Source organism: Myxocyprinus asiaticus, chromosome 5 (assembly GCF_019703515.2).
Source record: "Myxocyprinus asiaticus isolate MX2 ecotype Aquarium Trade chromosome 5, UBuf_Myxa_2, whole genome shotgun sequence".
In the NCBI taxonomy this organism is placed as follows: domain Eukaryota; kingdom Metazoa; phylum Chordata; class Actinopteri; order Cypriniformes; family Catostomidae; genus Myxocyprinus; species Myxocyprinus asiaticus.
Genome location: NC_059348.1, coordinates 363,820 through 376,072, shown reverse-complemented (window position 1 = coordinate 376,072; position 12,253 = coordinate 363,820). Strand labels below are relative to the sequence as shown.

Sequence of the window (12,253 nt, the reverse complement as noted above, 5' to 3'; positions counted from 1 at the left end):
GCACTCTGAAGTGCGCAGCACATACAGACTATATATTTATTGAATTAAATCACAGCTTTACAGGGATTACAGCTTTACAGCAAAATGCTCATCTGGAGGTGAGAAACTGTCAAAAGCACACAGAAACATCAAAATAAAAGCTCGATTTAAATGGACACATGTGTTTTTGCTTCAATATTATACTTGTTGGGAGCATAAAATGTCCTGGAAATGTCCTGGAAAATTGCGCCTTGAAAAGAGTGGGAACCCTGCTCTAAAGAGACTATTTGTACATTGTCTACTGCACACCTCCATCTGTAGCGCAGGCCCTGGCCACAACCCTAACTTTAAACATATGTCACCCACACTAACGACAACATAAATACAATTGTATTTTATTACCCTTGTGTGGGGGATTTCAACTGAACATGTCTGTTAGCGTACGATACCAACTCATCAGGTTGATTGTAACACGGCATAACGTCACCATTTATTTGCTGCATTGTTGTTGTTGTTGTTGTTTTACAGTTGGGCTAACACATCAATTATGAATGTTCACAATGTATTTTAGTTTTGATTTTCAAGAAGATGGTACAATTAACCACTACCTATGAAGCAACGGTTTCCATTTATTGAAATATCATTGAGAAAACTATCTTAGCAACCACATAGCAATGCCCTTGCTGAGTTTTGCATGGGCAAACACCACTCACATTGTCTTCCGAAAATGTAAATATCTTTTTTTTTTGCTCTTCCTCTTCAGCAGGTGCAGAAGAAACCAACAGCCTTAAACAGGAACATTCCACCGTTTCTAGAAAGGTACAGCAAATAGCCACAATCTCTATATCAGCTTTTACTTTAGGCCGTTTTCTTCCAATTGAGCCATTTTCTACTTGTCTGTGAGCTTGCGGGGGTAACAGGGTTTCCGTGGGTCTTAAAAAGGTATTAAAAAGTCTTAATTCGCCCTTCCGTAAATTAAGGCCTTAAAAAGGTCTTAAATCGGAGCAACAAGTCTTAAATTCATAAGGTCATGGCATTAAATGTTGCATTAGGGATTGTTTTTTTCATTGTGTTTAAGTAGGGTGACCAGACATCCCGGTTTACCCGGGACAGTCCCGTTTTTAAGAGGTGTGTCCAGGTCTCCTGACATTTCTCTAAAAAATTTAAAATGTCCAGGTTTCAGCTGGTAGGCTCACTGATTTTTTTCTTCATAAATTAAATATAATAATTTTCCTTCTCACTATTGTCTCTGGTAGTTACTTGTGTATGAAACCATCAATTGCCTAAGTGTCAAAAGCTGTGTATCAATTTCATATAGTCACATTTGGGAAGAACTCAAATGTGCAGAAAATGCTGGGGGATTTTCCTTAAGAAAAGTGGGCAGCTTCACGGCTCAGGACAAAGTAGGGACTCATGAACAATTATTATCATTTGTGTAAATTCATTTACTATTTTGTCTTGTGGAATATACAGTCTGTTATGTCAGATAGCTTTTATCAGGGCAGTACTAAATAAAAACAAAATGCAATTTTTATGATCCCTCTTATTTAAAAAAAAAAAAAAAAAAAACCCAAAGATTATGTATTTACATTTAGAGAATAAATTGATGTGTTCCCTTCAATTTATTCTTTAAATTTAAATTTTCTTTAGTTGGTCTTAAAAAAGTCTTAAATTTAGCCTCATAAAACCTGCAGAAACCCTGGGGCGATATGGCCAAAGATATTATCACTATATATTTTTTTTCATACACTATATATTTCATACCATTAATGGGAAAGGAATTGGATTCCACAAGTTTGTTAAACCTCAAGAATGAATTAAACATAATTTGTTTGTTTACAATTAAACTCCACAGGGTAAGCTGCATTTTCATTTAAAGTTCAGGATCCCACATAAGATATGTGACCTCTTTTCGATTACATTTTTCCAATTTCATTGTCTTCAGCGGACGTTTGACTCCACTGAATGACTTTCTTGTGATGCTCCACACTCCAGCGCAGCAGGTGCCGGTAATGCACCATAAACTGGATTCCCATCCAGCAATTAACAGCTCAAGAAGAAGAAACACTTTATTGCCTGTGACAGCAATATGGATATGAATTTTTTTTTAGTGCAATAAATCCAAAAATGTGAATCCAGGAAACGTGAACATAGCAAAACAATAATACAAAACACAAACATGAACTATGATTTGACTATGACTAGATGTAACAGACTAAGAAACCATAAACCGGAACAAACCATAAACCTACATTACAACAACAATACTCGACCCAGGAATAGAGAACACGAGGGTTATAAATTCACATACTAGTTAAACAAGTTAACAAGACAACCAATGAAAATACAAAACTGATAACAAGACAATGAAACTTGAACCAATAACAAGACTAAACCATTAACAATATAACAAGACTATAAACCAATGAGAACAAGGCACATGAATGAGGGAAACATGACTAGACAAGGAAGTGAACAAATTTCAAAATAAAAGACCTGAAAACATGAAGAAACACATTTAAACATGACAGTTGCATTGTCAGTACTGTCTTGTTCGGTACACAACGATAACATTATATTAGCCGGATAGCTTACTGCTAGCCAGCGGTTACCTAGCCTCATTACTGGTTTCCACTAGGGGTGTAACGGTTCAAATTTCTCATGGTTCGGTTTGTATCACGGTTTTAGGGTCACGGTTTCGGTACAGTTTGGTATTTGTTATGTTCAGGGGAAAAAAAAATATTACTGCCAAATCCAAAGTAAACATATTCTTTTGGTAACAAACACTTCAAGAGATTTGCACTCACTACCTTTACTACAGTAACTTTAGTTTAAACAATTTGTAGTAAAATCATAGTAACCACAAAATGAACATGGTTACTGTCATGGTTAAAATACAATAGTAAAATCATGGTTACTATATGGAAACTACAGTATTACTGTTGTAAAACAATGGTTAATTCTATCAAAACCATGATTTCTGCCAAGAAAACCATGTGACAACAGTCCTTGTTATTTCAGTCATGGCTACTACAATATTACTATAGTAAAACCATAGTTTAAACAATGAATTTGTAGTAAAATCATAGTAACCACAAAATTAACATCTGTCATGGTTAAAATACAATAGTAAAATCATGGTTACTATATGGAAACTACAGTATTACTGTTGTAAAACAATGGTTAATTCTATCAAAACCATGATTTCTGCTAAGAAAACCATGTGACAACAGTCCATGTTATTTCAGTCATGGCTACTACAATATTACTATAGTAAAACCATAGTTTAAACAATGAATTTGTAGTAAAATCATAGTAACCACAAAATTAACATCTGTCATGGTTACAATACTATAGTAAAATCATGGTTACTATATGGAAACTACAGTATTACTGTTGTAAAACAATGGCTAATTGTATCAAAACTATGATTTCTGCTAAGAAATCAATGGTGACAGCAGTAATTGTTACTTCAGTCGTGGCTACTGCAATATTACTATAGTAAAATCATGGTTACTATATGGTTACTACAGTATTACTGTTGTAAAACAATGGCTAATTCTATCAAAATCATAATTTCTGCGTAGAAAACCATGTGACAACAGTCCTTGTTATTTCAGTCATGGCTACTACAATATTACTATAGTAAACCATGGTTAATATTCATCAGGGTCCTTAACTAAAACCTTAACCTTTCTCTAATTACTAACTCAACATTTAACTTAATGCCTGCATTATTACGCTACATGCTTCAACATAAAGTGCATTTCAGACTCAATGTATATTCAACGTTCAGAATCTGTACATCACTATAGAAGAAATAAACTTGCTGTTAAAATGAATACGAGAATGGATGTCATAACGCGACTAGAGTATTTTAATCATATGCGGAAATCCCACATCTTCATCAACGGAGTAAGGGCAACATAACTTTGGCTATGAACACCCCAAGAGTTTTAGTTCTTGTTTCATGTCTGTCCGAACTAGCACCGAGTGCCTGTTTAAAGATGGAAGGGAGTGTGTCTGTGTGCAGTTTCGGGCTCACCTGCGGCTCTGTGCGCACTGCGCGCTATATATTCCCAGGTGATGTCAGCGTAAATAAATAATCAAATATCGATGTATTAACCAGTATACGGCACTCGCGTCAAGCAGTGTCTGCAAACGGTTTCTGTTTTGTACAGGTTTTTTGACCATCGCTGTTGTAATTGCAAAAGTTCCCAGACAGGAGACTTAAATGACGCAGGGGCTTCTCTCTTGCAGCTTGTTTTCTCCGCTTGCCATTTTGCCAACTAACACGTGCAGAACTGTGATGTCATCAACCGAGTTAACATACTAACAGTTAATTGGACAGCTTCTCTCTGTAGAAAGTTGACCCACGTAAAAACACAGGTGGAGTGTGTCCATCTATAGAGTCATACAGGTGCATTAGCGGAGATTACAACGGCGCATTTCTATTTGGTGCTTTCTTTTCTCCTCCAAACTGATGATCTAGATGGGTTATTAAACTAGAGATGAACCGTGGAGCAAATGCTTACTGAACCGTGGCTGGCAAACCGTATGGTTCGTTTTTTTACCGAGAACCGTGACACCCCTAGTTTCCACTACGTGGCTGATTTCATGACTGTGATTCAGTTAGCTAGTTGTGTGTATAATTTTGCTAAACTGCTTGTGTTTTTAGCTACACGTACCTGATCCGATCATTTAGATTGTGACGGAATGATCCGCCCCTCCATCTTGGTATCGTCGCCCTGCCTCTGGGGGCCGTCCTTCAGCCAGGCTCACAACGGGAGTGGGCAGGAGAGAGGAGAGGTGCAATTTAATAAGCCTCGTTTGGCAGTGGATGATGAGGCACCACTGATGTGAATATAACCTCATCACCACTACCATAAAAATGTAGAGCATGCCTCTCCTCAGGGAGCTGGCTTCTATCTACTTGTGTGCACACTGGCGCCTTTGTAGGTCCAGGAATGGGGTGGGGAGGGTCCGACGCAAGTTAGATTAGTCGCCGGGGATTGGAGTACACGTCGAGACTGATGGGCAAGGATGCCAGGCCACCATTCCCCTCTCACACCGCGGCCCCAGGGAAGCCAATTTTATTATTTAAAATAAATGCCTGTCCGAGGTCTGACGGCACACCCACTGTGTCTGTCCCTTACTTACCCCGCCACTTAATTTTCGGCAAAATATCAAAAATTACTCAAAAGTTTATCATTGGTATTAAGAATTTATTTTAATTTTTTTATAAATATTTATGTAATTTTATCACTCAGGGCTAGTCTAAAAAATCCAGAACAAAATATGCAGTACAGCAGAAAATGCATGATAAACAAATCATCTGCAAAATATGTTCTGACTACTGATGATGAAATATTATACATTGCAAAGTTGTGGATCTCAGCCTTCAAGTGAAACCTAGATTAAACATCTAGTTCACTCAGAGGCCGAGAAATTTGATGAAACGCATGGGATCACAAAATAGACTAGATGTCTATAGATGCGCACATGGCAAGTGTTCAGCTGCGTTAGAGTGCCACCTGCATTTCACATCTTTGTGATGGATGGTGATAGAGGAATATTTCTATTTCCGAGAATTTACTGCCATCTAGTGGAATGAACTCACACTTTCTGTAGGGACATGGAGCAAACAGAGCCTGAATCACAGGCTTGTAAATAAAGGATAAAAAATATATACTGTATATATGTTTCTTTATCACAACATTGTAAACATATACAATTTTATTAATGAATTATTGGAATCTTTTAATGTGGTTGGTTCTTAAATGAGACCAATATTTTGCAATTAGTCCAGTTTTTGTGTGTAAGGTGCAGTGGGGAAAAAACTCAATTTCATTTTATTTTTTGCAGAAAAAACACAAACTGAAGTTGAACAAGAGTGCTGAGAATCTAATGTCCACTGCATTCACCGGTCCATCATTAGCTAATGGGATTCCTCAGTGCACTATTGGCCCTCAAGGTTTGGACTTGAAACTCTTGAGCATTGAGTCAGGAGCTCATCTGGTCCCTAGAGACTTGATGTCAGACAGCAGCTCTGAGGGTTCCTCACAGTCCGATGAGACTCTGTTCTGTGGTATTGCTACCTGTGCACGTATCTGTGAGGCTCTGCCTGCACCTAAACACTGGACAGAGAAGAAAGGCCACAAGCAGCGCTACACGCCTCCTGGAGCCACAGCAGCACATCTGCATCAGCCTTCACACTGCAGTGGCCCACCAGCTGGGTTTGGACCCACATTAAACCCACAAAAGAACTGTCTTTGAGCTTTATTGACACCTTCTGGAATTCCTGTAATTGTAGGAGCTGCTGTCACTTTTTGGAGGCACTACAGCTAGACACTGGAAGCGAATCATGACTGAACTGCACTGCCTTTAAGTTGAATGAATTTAGCATAAAACTGTTCTGTCTTCTCTGGTGAAGACTTTCAGGCTTATAGTGCTTTGGACTTGAATTGTTGGCTTTGAATTGTCAACATGCCCCTGACCTTTGAGACAATCACAAATAAACCATCGATAATCAAATTATTGCAGTTCTGTCATCTTATTTAAAGCACACACAGTTACTTTGTTGTCACAGTACATAAATATTAATAGTTAAGTCATTCAGTTTAATCCATTCAAATCAGTTCAGTTACACACAAGACATGTGCCAAACAGATTTGTCTGTAAGGTTTGGCTCATGCTTTAATTTCTGCATTGTCAGAGAATAAACCACTTTCTTTTTCCTGGTTGTGTGTTTGAGCAAGTGAGAGTGCAGGTCTGGAGTCAGCCAATAGAGGCGCTCAAACGCTCTTGTCATTTCAGATTTCCATTTTATTCAGTTGAAATCTGCAAGCATGACCTCATAAGACATATTTATTAGTTCATGGATATGTGAGTATTGTATTGGCTTTAAAATTCGGGTTAGAATGATTTCTAATTAACATATAAATGGAAAGAGATTCACAAATATAGAGTTGGTCCACAAATAAATGTTAAGAGTTTCACAGAAATGATGTCAATTCACAAATAAATCAAATGAGATTTGCAAATAAAAAGAAAAATATAACTCTCAAACACAAATCTGTCCAGCATTCATTTGTAAATTGCTGGTATTTGTGGATCGCAGCACACATTTGTTGATTCTGAAACATTTCTAGCTGCAAGATGTTCACACAGATGCACAAATAGGTGGACTATTTGGTGTCCACATCACTGATACCCAGGAACTGACTCTCTCCACTGGTGCTCCATTAATGGTGATGGGACTGTGTTCTCTGTCTTTTCTTCTGAAGTCCACCACAAGCTCCTTTGTCTTACTGACGTTGAGGGAGAGGTTGTGCTCCTGACACCAGTGTGTCAGAGTGTGCACCTCCTCTCTGTAGGCTGTTTCATCATTGTCGGTGATCAGACCTACCACCATCGTGTCATCAGCAAACTTAATGATGGTACTGGAGCTATGTGTTGCCACACAGTCATGTGTGTACAATGAATACAAGAGTGGGCTGAAAACACAGCCCTGTGGGGCTCTAGTGTTGAGGGTCAGTGATGAGGAGATGTTGCTGCCTATTCTAACCACCTGGCGTCTGCTTGACAGGAAGTCCAGGATCCAGCTGCACAGCGAGCTGTTTAAGCTCAGAGCCCGGAGTTTCACATAAAGATTGGAGGGCACTATGGTGTTGAATGCTGAGCTGTAGACTACAAACAACATTCTCACATAAGTGTTCCTTTTTTCCAGGTGGGAGAGAGCAGTGTGTATTGTAGATGCAATGGCATCATCAGTGGAGCGGTTGTTGCGGTAAGCAAACTGCAGCGGGTCAAGAGAGAGTGGCAATACAGAGCAGATGTAATCTCTGATTAGTCTCTAAACATTTGCTGATGATGGGGGTCAGAGCAACAGGACGCCAGTCATTTAAACAAGTTATTTTTGATTGTTTTGGAACAGGCACAATGGTGGATGTTTTGAAGCATGTGGGGACTACAGACAAAGAGAGGGAAAGGTTGAAAATGTCCGTAAAAACACCAGCCAGCTGGTTCGCGCACGCTCTGATGACGTGGCCAGGAATGCCGTCTGGGCCCGCGGCTTTGCGGATATTCACCCGTCGGAAGGATCGGGTTACATCCGCTACAGAGACGGGAGAGTGAACTAACCTCTGTAGCTTCAGCCGCGAGAGCTCTCTCCGCGAGGGCGGTGTTATTTCCCTCGAAACGAGCATAAGTATTTAGCTCATCCGGGAGAGAGGCAGCGGTGTTCATGGCGGAGTTTTTATTCCCTTTAAAGTCCGTAATGATGTTAATTCCCTGCCACATGCTTCTAGAGTTGGTGGTGTTAAACTGTCCTTCAATCTTGCACCTGTACTGGCGTTTTGCGGTTCTGATATTTTTTCGGAGGGCATAACTGGCTTGTTTATCCTCCTCCGTGTTCCCGGAATTAAAAGCGGAGGTCCGCACATTAAGTGCTGCGCGAACATCGCTATTAATCCAAGGTTTCTGATTCGGATAGATCCGTACTGTTCTGGTCGGAACCACGTCCTCTAAGCACGTTCTGATGAAGCACATTACGCTATCATCGTAAAGCTCGATGTCGTCATCAGAGGCGGACCGGAACATCTCCCAGTCCGTGTGATCAAAACAGTCTTGTAGCGTAGAATCTGATTGGTCCGACCAGCACTGGATCGTTCTGAGGGTGGGTGCTTCCTGTTTCAATTTCTGCCTGTAAGCGGGCAGAAGCAGAATGGAAGTGTGGTCCGATTTGCCAAATGGTGGGCGGGGGAGGGATTTGTAGCCATCCCGGAATGGAGAGTAGCAATGGTCCAAAACCCGGTCCCCTCGTGTGTTGAAACTAATGTGCTGGTGGTATTTTGGTGCGACTGATTTTAAACTGGCTTTATTAAAGTCCCCGGTCACAATGAACGCGGCCTCAGGGTGCGCGGTTTCCTGCTCACTTATACTCCCATACAGTTCCTTGAGTCCCTGGTCTGTGTCGGCTTGTGGGGGGATGTACACAGCAGTGATAATGACCGCTGTGAATTCCCTCAGTAGCCAGAATGGTCGACACAGAAGCATGAGAAATTCCAGATCAGGAGAGCAGAAAGACTTGATAGAATGTACGTTCCTCTGATCACACCAGGATTTGTTGATCATAAAAAATACACCACCTCCTCTAGTTTTACCTGAGAGGTTTTTGTGGAGGAACTCACATGGTCCATCCACACTGAAGTCGTTGTGAAGAAGGCTCATCAACGCCTCTTCTTCCTGAGACGGCTGAGGAAGTTTGGAATGAACCGCCACATCCTCACACGGTTCTACACCTGCACTGTAGAGAGCATCCTGACTGGCTGCATCTCCGCCTGGTACGGCAATAGCACCGCCCACAACCGCAAAGCACTGCAAAGGGTGGTGCGAACTGCCAGACACATCATCGGAGGTGAGCTTCCCTCCCTCCAGGACATATATACCAGGCGGTGTGTGAAAAAAGCTCGGAGGATCATCAGAGACTCCAGCCACCCGAGCCATGGGCTGCTCTCACTGCTACCATCAGGTAGGCGGTATCGCAGCATCAGGACCCGCACCAGCCGACTTCATGATAGCTTCTTCCCCCAAGCAATCAGAATTTTGAACTCTTGATCTCCCACGATCAAAATACATCAGCACTGCACTTTATTACTCTCATTCTTATATCTCACACCGGACTGTCATAAATTATATTATTATTATTATATTATGTTCTCTCTTAACAACTGACTATCAACCGACAGCCTGAATGTCAATACAGTACAATACTGTACATTCTATATATACTATATATACTTTTTTATATATTTTTATTTTTTATTTTTATTGAATAATGTGTATCTATATTGTGCGTATTGTATACTGTACAGTGTATGTTATTATTTGTATATTGTTGAGTGTAATTATGTGTATAACAGATGTTTAAATTGTGTTGTGTTAATTTGATGTTATTGTAAATTGGTATATGTCTCATCACTGTCACGACTGCTATGTTGATTGGAACTGCACCCAAGAATTTCACACACCATTGCACTTGTGTATATGGCTGTGTGACAATAAAGTGATTTGATTTGATTTGGACTCCACCCACCGTCTGCTCAAGCCAATCAGATAACGGCCATATTACTCTGCACAATCCAAGCACGTTCTAGCTTCAACCAATCACGTTTTGTTTTAGAATCGGGCGAAATCAAGTGCTGAGTTCGGAATATAGACAGACATGGCAGAAGTAGTAAGAGTAGTATGGATAGTGTGCCAATCTGAACTCAGCCAAGCTCTCTGTTAAATATGGTCTCTTCACAAGTTAAGAACTTCAAAAGAAGCAGACACAATAAATCACATTTCTTTTTTTTACTTTTGATCCCCTTTTCTCCCAATTTGGAATGCCCAATTCCCACTACTTACTAGGTCCTCATGGTGGCACGGTTACCTCAATCCGGGTGGTGGGGGACAAGTCTCAGTTGCTTCCGCTTCTGAGACTGTCAGTCCACGCATCTTATGACGTGGCTCGTTGTCCATGACACCGCGGAGACTCAGCATGTGGAGGCTCATGCTACTCTCCACGATCCACGCACAACTTACCACATGCCCCATTGAGAGCGAGAACCACTAATCATGACCACGACGAGGTTGCCCCATGTGACTCTACCCTCCCTAGCAACCGGGCCAATTTGGCTGCATAGGAGACCTCACTGGAGTCACTCAGCATGCCCTGGATTCAAACTCGCGACTCCAGGGGTGGTAAAATATATCACATTTCTAAACATGAGTAGTGTCATCAGGGACTAAAAACTGATCAAGGAATCACAAACAAAAACAGGAACAAACTTTTTTGCAGAGCGTAACTGAAAACAGGAATGAAATCCCTTTCAATTGTTCCGTGGTGAAAACATTATTTTTAATTTCTGGTTCTGGTAAAAAAAAAACAAATTATTATAAAATGAAAGACCAAAGAGTTTATCACAGTAAATTTTCAGAATTACACCACTTCCTGTTGCCCGAAAAAAATGAGACTTCTCTCTTTTTAGTAGAACATGAGCATGCGCTTATCCGATTCTGAAGCACATCGCTTGATTAAAAACCAATGATAAAAACAAATAAATAAAATGAATTGAATAAAAATGCTGTCATTTAATCACTCCCATGTTGTTTAAAACCTGCATGATGTAGTGTTGATTATGAGGATACATTGAAACAGGAGAGTAAATGACAGTTTGACATTTAGATGATATAGTATATTGTTTTATTAAGGCATTCAATAAGATTTTTAGAGAACATGTTTGTTTTGAAATAATTACTCAAGCAGGTCTGCTGGCTAAATAGATATTTATGAATGTCATATATTTTTTCTCTTGTGTTTGTCCAAAGAAAGAGTTTCATGCTTTAAATTTTTGGGGATATAGTTTGATGAAAAACTCACATTTAAAATATACATTAGGAAGATTATTGATAAGTGTAAAAAAGTACTGAATTTAATGACATGTATAGTGGGAAAAGATTGGAGGGCTGAGAGGTCAGCTCTGGAAAGTATTTACATTGGACTAATACAATCAGTTTTGGATTATGGGTGTATAGTGTTTCAATCTGCAGCCAATAGTATGCTGAAAGAGTTAGACAAAAGTATATGTACAGGGGCTTTTAGATCAACATCAACCACAGCATTACAGAATAAAATGGGAGAAATGCCTTTAGAACTCAGAAGAATACAACTTTCATTAAATTATTGGGTCAATATATGTCACAATCAAGAACACCCATAAGGACTCTTATTTTGACATGATTATTGTCTTCTGTTGTTAGTTAGCCCCATACTACATTTCCCATGTTGCACTGCCCTCATCACAGCCATCTGTTCCCCATCTTCCTCACCTGTTCCCTATTCCCTCATTATTCAGCTGTTTGTATGTATACCCTCTAGTTTCACTCACTTATTGTCAGTTCTCATGTTTCCTGGTATGTTCCTGTGATCGTTGTTCTTTATTTATGAATGTTACTATTTGGTTCTTTGCATTACTCCACGTCGTTTGTATCATCTTCATCATCTCCATTAAAAAGCCTGCGTTTAGATCCATCGTCTCTCATCTCTGCTAAACGTTACTGATGAAGAGTTTCATTAAAAAACAAATGAAAAACAATGGGAGGAGGATAGAACAGGAAGATGGCTTTATAACATTCAAAGGAATGTAAAGATAAGCAGAGTATAGGAGAAACAGAAGAGGAGAAAATATAATTAGGTTCGGACATAAAGCACTTAATAGGACATTGTATA

At 39.8% G+C, this 12,253-nt stretch overlaps 1 protein-coding gene across 1 annotated transcript in view; it reads left to right on the top strand.

Moving 5' to 3' along the window:
- LOC127440715 (SUN domain-containing ossification factor-like) overlaps positions 1-6,513 on the top strand; it is a 42,524-nt gene extending 36,011 nt beyond the window's left edge. Inside the window, exons 23-24 of the mRNA XM_051697469.1 lie at positions 743-798; positions 5,845-6,513. Of these exons, the coding sequence (XP_051553429.1) occupies positions 743-798; positions 5,845-6,255 (467 nt within the window). The 3' untranslated portion in view covers positions 6,256-6,513. The remainder of the gene's footprint in view (positions 1-742; positions 799-5,844) is intronic.
- Positions 6,514-12,253: the final 5,740 nt, after the last annotated feature.